This window comes from Catharus ustulatus, chromosome 6, assembly GCF_009819885.2.
Source record: "Catharus ustulatus isolate bCatUst1 chromosome 6, bCatUst1.pri.v2, whole genome shotgun sequence".
Classification (NCBI taxonomy): domain Eukaryota; kingdom Metazoa; phylum Chordata; class Aves; order Passeriformes; family Turdidae; genus Catharus; species Catharus ustulatus.
In genome coordinates, this window is record NC_046226.1 from 11,133,174 (window position 1) to 11,139,562 (window position 6,389).

At 51.2% G+C, this 6,389-nt stretch overlaps 1 protein-coding gene across 1 annotated transcript in view; it reads right to left on the reverse strand.

Moving 5' to 3' along the window:
• The window catches only part of RCOR1 (REST corepressor 1), an 82,794-nt gene extending 79,846 nt beyond the window's left edge, over positions 1–2,948 (reverse strand). Inside the window, exons 1-3 of the mRNA XM_033063211.1 lie at positions 2,871–2,948; positions 2,392–2,571; positions 2,240–2,299 (exon numbers count right to left, since the gene is read on the reverse strand). Of these exons, the coding sequence (XP_032919102.1) occupies positions 2,240–2,299; positions 2,392–2,571; positions 2,871–2,919 (289 nt within the window). The 5' untranslated portion in view covers positions 2,920–2,948. The remainder of the gene's footprint in view (positions 1–2,239; positions 2,300–2,391; positions 2,572–2,870) is intronic.
• Between the last annotated feature and the right edge of the window lie 3,441 nt (positions 2,949–6,389).

Genomic DNA, 6,389 nt, shown 5'->3' on the forward strand with positions numbered 1-6,389 from the left:
TTCAAGTTTTAGGATCTTTTGGTCACCCAGTCACTACAATTTTTAGTGAGAAACAGACATAGCATAGTGTGTGCACTCTGGTAAAACTATTTAATAGATTTAACTTTTGACATTACAGCGAGACATGACAACAGTTTCAGTCAAAAGGTCTTAGTGCAGCATGCTAGGCTTATTTAGGGTTTTCTTTCTTAAAGAAGGTAACAAAAGAGATGTAACAAATGAACTTAATGTAGCTTTTAGCCTTTAGGACCAAGAAGAGATGACAAAATTCAGGGAACAACGTGGCATTGCAAAATGATTCCTGGGTAATTCCACAAGACAGGAAAAAAACTCTTCCATACACAAGCAGGTAAAAGTTCACCCCAAACTTCTTAACTAAAAGGTTTACTTTTCAGAAACAGGGGACAAAAAGGGAAAAAAAAACAGAGGCCAGTAAAGGAGGATCTGATGTCCATTCAGGTCATCAGAAGACTGATCATTTACTTTGGTGAACCTACCATGAGCTTGCTGTATTACACTGTGTACTCAAACACAATCACCTGCTGATCCCGTGTTAGGATACAGATTACTCAGAAAAAAAATTGTTTCTTCAGATCACACACCTCCCCCTCCCTTCCACTCCACACAGCACAGAAAGCAATAACCTTTGTATAGGTCACTGTACGTCTAAGTTTAAACCAGAACAATGTACATCTGAGTACACAACAGTGAAGAAGCAGCTCACAATATTTTTCCCCCCTCCACCTATTATGTTAGAGAAATGAATTGCTCAAAAGAGCATAATTCACCAGGGTGACCATAAAGCCCAAATACTGTGATACATGGCTGATAAGTCAGTGTGATGCACGTTGTGTGCTACAGAAATGCAGCGTTTGACCTACAGATTGAAAACCAGTGTCAACTGCTGCCTAGCTAACAGCTCCCCCCTCCTCCCCCTCTCTCCTCCTCCTTCCCCCTGTCCGCCCCCTTTTTCCTCCTGGTCAACCAAGAAATGGACCTCCCTTGTACATTATTTTGTCAAGAAAACGAAGGGGGAAACGAGTGGGAAAAAAATATTCTGTAAATGAATACAAGTAATACTGAACTTAAGAAAAAAAAAAAAAAAATTCCTCTTTGCCCTACCCCCACCTTGAGATCTTAACAGTTAGGAACAGACAGATATATTTAATAATATAAAAGGCATCCAACACTAGTGCACAGTCTAAGGATGACCCACGATAAATCTTTTTTCTGAGTCCACACAATAGTAACTCTCAGGATTATTCGATAAGGAGACACTGTGGCTTTCCACACCATTCTTTTTGTTTTAGTGTGAGAGGTGCGGAGGATTCAATTAAGTTTGGGTTGGGCAAAGGGACAACTCCAAACGTTAGGATCTCCAGACAGAAGGAGGGTTTTCTCCAGCTACAACCTCCACTTACAAAAGAACAATACCATTAAAAAAAAAAAAAAAAAAGCTTAGATTTCAAACTAAAGAGGTCAACAACCTGTCTTTCTATACACGGAGATACATCAGTACTACCGTGCTTCCAGCACCTGCCTTTCAGCACAGCCCCAATTCCTTTGTTTGCTCAAAATTTGCTTCCATACCACTTTAAATTAGCTTACAAAGAACCGCAGCAGAATAGCTGGAACGTGAAACAATTTTTTTTTGGAGGAGAGAGGCAACCAGCTTCTTAGGAATAGAGAAAATTAAAATACAGATCTAAGTTACTTCTAAATACCTTCGAAAAAAATTATAATTATAACTTGATGTCTTCTTGTTCCACCCCCTATCACTGAGACCACAGAAACACGAGTTCATGAGAGGATGGAACAAACGAAAAAAGAAGGAAAAACAAACAGGAAAAAAAAATCCGAACAAAAGGAAAAAAAAGAAAAAGGAAAAAGAAAGAAAGAAAGAAGAAGAAGAAGAAGAAAAAAACCCACCCAACTGCCATCTCCTGCCTCCTCCAGCCCTGCCAGCTTCCCTGTTCCTCCCTGCCTGCAAAGCGCCCTCTGGAAAGCATCGAGACTTCTTTTATCAACCGTGTGCGCTGGGGAAGGGGGGAGGAGGGGGGGTCCTTGTTCTTGCTCTGGGTGTTTGAGAGTGGAATTAAGGGGAGATTATTTTCGGACCCGGTGAGCGGAACCCGGGGCGGGGGGGGCGGGAGGTGGAGTACCCCTGCTCATCGGGGGGGATCCAAAGCACTGGGTGAGGGGGAGGACTTGCCCCCCTTAAAACATAATAAAGACTTACCGGGGTCGAAATCAGGGACCACCGCCTGGTACTGCGGCCCGACCCTCATTCCGCCGCCAGCTGAGGGAGGCAGAGGGAGAAGCGTTACCCGCGTGGGCCCGAGCGGCCCCTGTAACCCCCCCAAAAAACCGCACCCCGCACCCGCTCCTCACCGTGCTCCTCATCGCTGGACGACCCCGAGCTCCCCTCCTCCCAGGAGTTGACGCTGCTGTTGCCGTTGGGGGCGGCGGATAAACTTTTGCTGCCGCCGTTGTTGTTATTATTCGCCCCGGCGGCGTTCTGGTTCCTGCCCCGCCGTTTTCCCGAGACCTCCGGGCCCTTCTCGATCATGGCTGGCATTTAGGGGAGGAAGGGGAGGGGGGGTGTGGAGAAGAAGGGAAGGGGGGGGAGAGAAGATCAGAGTTTAAAAACTGCGGGGGGGGGGGCGGTGGGAGGCGCCAAGGGCGGGCGGGAGCCGGGGCGGGCCGGGCCGGTGCGCGGCGGTGGCGGCGCTGCTACATCCCCCACCGCGATCGCCCCGAACTTTGAGGCTCATCCCAGCCCTGCGCTGGGACTCCGCTCAACCTGCGCTGCTGCCCGCGGCCAGCCCCGCCTCCCCCCGCTCCTGCCCCTTGCCATTGGGCAAACCTACATTTTGGGAGGCCATCCCGCCCGCCCATTGGCCGGCGCCGCCTGTCCATCGCGGCGGCCCGGCGCTTCCGTTCGCTGGGCGCGGTGGAGGCGGACCGGGGCCGTGTGTGTGCGGGCTCCGCGATCTCTCCGCCCAGCGATACCTCTGCTCCGCGCTCCTCTGCTCCGAGCGGAGCGGCCGGGAGGCGGGGCCGCACCCCCCGCCAGGGAGCCCCTCCCCGGCCGCTCCCCCGGCTCGGCCCCGGTTCCGCCGCCCCGCCGGGAACTCGGACCCGGGAGGAGCGTGGCGAGGGACTACTTTGCCCCCCCCCCACCCGCCTCCCCCTTGGCGGAAGGTTACGTGTGGTTTGAATGGGATTCCATACAAAGCTCACTTGCCCGGGGGAAGCTGAGCCCGGCAGGGTCGGGGGGTTTGTGCTCGGTGTGTTCGGGACGGCTCCCGCCGGCAGCAACGGCGAGAGTCCTCCGAGGGGATGGGGGTCCCGGCGGCCAGGAGTGGCCTGAGGAGAGCAGGGGGGCGGCCCGAGCGAAGCGGCGCCGAGAGTGCGGGACAGCGCCGGGGGAGCGGCGGCAGCCGGCCGGGAAGCGGCCCCGCACGGACGGGCCCGCGGTGCTGCCCCGTCAGCCCGGCGCTGTCAGCTGCCCCGGGGCACAGCCGCCCGCCGGGCGTCTCGCTCGGTGCCCAGAGCCGCCCTCGCCCCGGGCGCCGCCCCAGGTCCCCTCAGTAACTCCGCGGCTCCCCCTTGGCCGTCGTTCGGAGCGGGGTCCGCACTCAGGGCCCCCCGCGTTCCCCGCGGCGCGCCCGGCTGCCCACGCGGCCCCGGAGGCGGAGCCGAACCGAGCCCGGCCGCGTCCCACGCTCCGTGCCTTCCCCGCCGTGACCCGGCAGCGGGGCGAGGCGGCGAACAAAAGCGGAGCGGCACCGCTCCCCTTCCCTTCCCTTTCCTCGGCACACGAGGCTCCTGTCGGGATAACCCGCACGGCGTGGGGGAGAACTGCTGGGGGAAAAACGGGGCGTCCAGCCTCGCCGTAGGTAAAATGGGCAACCAAAGTATTTCCAGACCGCACGCTGTTATTTGTGACTCGAACTGTGCATCAGGCTGAGGCAGCACAATGCACGGTCATGGAAAGCAGCTTGTGGGGTGTGTCTGCTATTTTCATTCAAATTAACTTCTGTAGCAAGTTTTTTTTTATTGGCCCGAGCAATTAAAAGTGCCATTTGACTAGCAGCGGTTATCTCGTATCAGCCAAACTGTCCCCAGCCACTCCCCGCCTCCCTCTGCCATTTTAATCCAAGAGAATTTGCACAGGGGGAGGGGGAAAGAGCTGCCGGGGGAGAGCCATCGTCTCCAGCCCCGACCATACCCTTCTCTATCTTGTGCCTCAGATTATCAAAATTATTTCACTTGTAGGGAGTAGTTTGTAAAGGGTCCTTAATATTTACGCACTATTTTTCTCTATTAAAATTAAGGAAAGAAATACCTTGTTGAGGTGTGTGGTAGTTTGTTTCAGCATACTGTGGTCTTTACAATATCTCCTTTCCCATCTTCTCTCGGTATGTGTGTTGTGTGTACATACTGATACGCAGTTTCCTTTGTTTACACATACACGTACTTGTGAGTATTTATTCACCCCAGTTATTTACCACTGAAAAAATAAGCTTATTTTCACTACATAAAAATAAGTACCTATAAAATAATAACGTTTTCTAGCTCACAAAACTAAAATTTATGATGGTGGCTCTTGATCCCACACTCTTTGAAAATACCAGTTCTAAATTAGGGGAGTCATTAGTGATGCTCTTAAACCCCAGCACTGACAGCCACAAATATTTCCCATTGCAAAGTGTATTAGTTCTGTAGAAGTGAATACATTTTCATGATAGACAGGAATGCAAACATGGCTGAGTGTTCATTATCCTTCTTTATATTCGAGGATTTCAACTCCAGAAATTCAAGGGCAGGAAGGGAACACCTGATCTTTCATTTTAAAATGAGCTTTGAAGGTCCCAGTACTGAAGAGGGGGGGAAAAAAAAGCTCACCCAAGACTTAGGCGGAAACATACCTGAACTTGAACTTGAACTTGAACCTGAGACCACAGATGACATTTGGAAACGTGTGTACAGCTTATGCTGAGACACACACGTGTGCACAGTTTTGCAAATCTGGGCCTAATTTTGGTCTTCCTCCACTTCCCCTTCCTTCCTCCCTCCCTCCTCCCCTTCTCATGGCCATTACCCACTTAGGCCCCAGGATTAAAATCTTAAGTCAATCATCTAAATTATTTATAACACAATTCCCCTGATTTGAACTGTTGAAACAACATTTTCTGCCAGCACTTCCCCACAGTGTGCCTGCCCCAAAGCCCTGCCCCACAGCCCCTGCCAGGAGAGGGGTTGAGCAGCTCCATCCTGTCAGAGTGGGATGGGGAAGCAGCACATTCCCTGTGCCCAGTTCTTGGCAGTGCCCTGAGGGATGCCACCCCTGCCTGAGCCATGCCCCAGGGCACGCTGTGCCCCTCCTGCCCGCTCACCCGGCTGCTCCTTGACCCCAGCAGACGATAAGCAGGTGCCCAGGAGAAGCAGCAGGTCCATGCCTTCTCCCCTGGCTGCCAAGGTCTGCCCATGTGCATGTGTGTGTGCATGTGCACTGTGCATGTGTGTGTGTCCCCAGAGCAGGAAGTCCCAGCGTTGTCACCGTCACAGCCCCTTTGCACCTGTCACAGCCGCTGTCCCAGGCCAGCAACACCCTCTTCATCCACAGCACGGCTGCTCTTCTTTTTCCAGCCTTTCTGCAGAAATTCATGAGCCTCGAATATAATGTCTCTGATGCTGATGGGACTTTTTGTTTCTAACCATTGAGAAAATTCTTCCTGTTTGTTTTTGCTTTCTGAACAGTGGTGTTTGGTTTCTTTATGCTTAAGCTAAAGAAGATTCCTGAATTTTTAGGAGTATCCCTAAACAGCATAACAGATATTGGTGTTGTTCTTGAAGGAAACTTTGAAAAATTGTTGTCTTGCCATAAAGAAAACTCTTTTCAGAGTGTAGGCAAGCCCGTACACAGACACTGTACACAAAATACAGAATTGTGTTTTATTTTTTAGCAGCAACAGTGAATACACTTTATGCAGCCTCTAACTAATGCCTAAAGAGCAACAAATTCTACTGTGGTTCACAGCACTTGCTCTGGAGAAAACCTGCGTTAACACTTCATTATTTTTAAGTTCTGCAAAGTGGGATAGATGGGAAGGAAACCCTTTGAGCACTAAGAGAGTCTCTAGTAGGTACAGGGTCTTGTTTACCTGGATCAAAACTTCATTTCTACACATCAGGCCATGATCCCACACATGACTGCACACACCTGTATGTCCAGCTCAGGCTCCTCAAGAGGAATTTCGTGTATGATCTGCAGCAGACTGAGTTATGTAAAGCAGAGATGGTATTTTCCTAGGACCTGAGCTTGGCTGCAACTTCTGGACAATACCATAATGCAGTGGTTAACCTGCTCACCTGTTTAGATA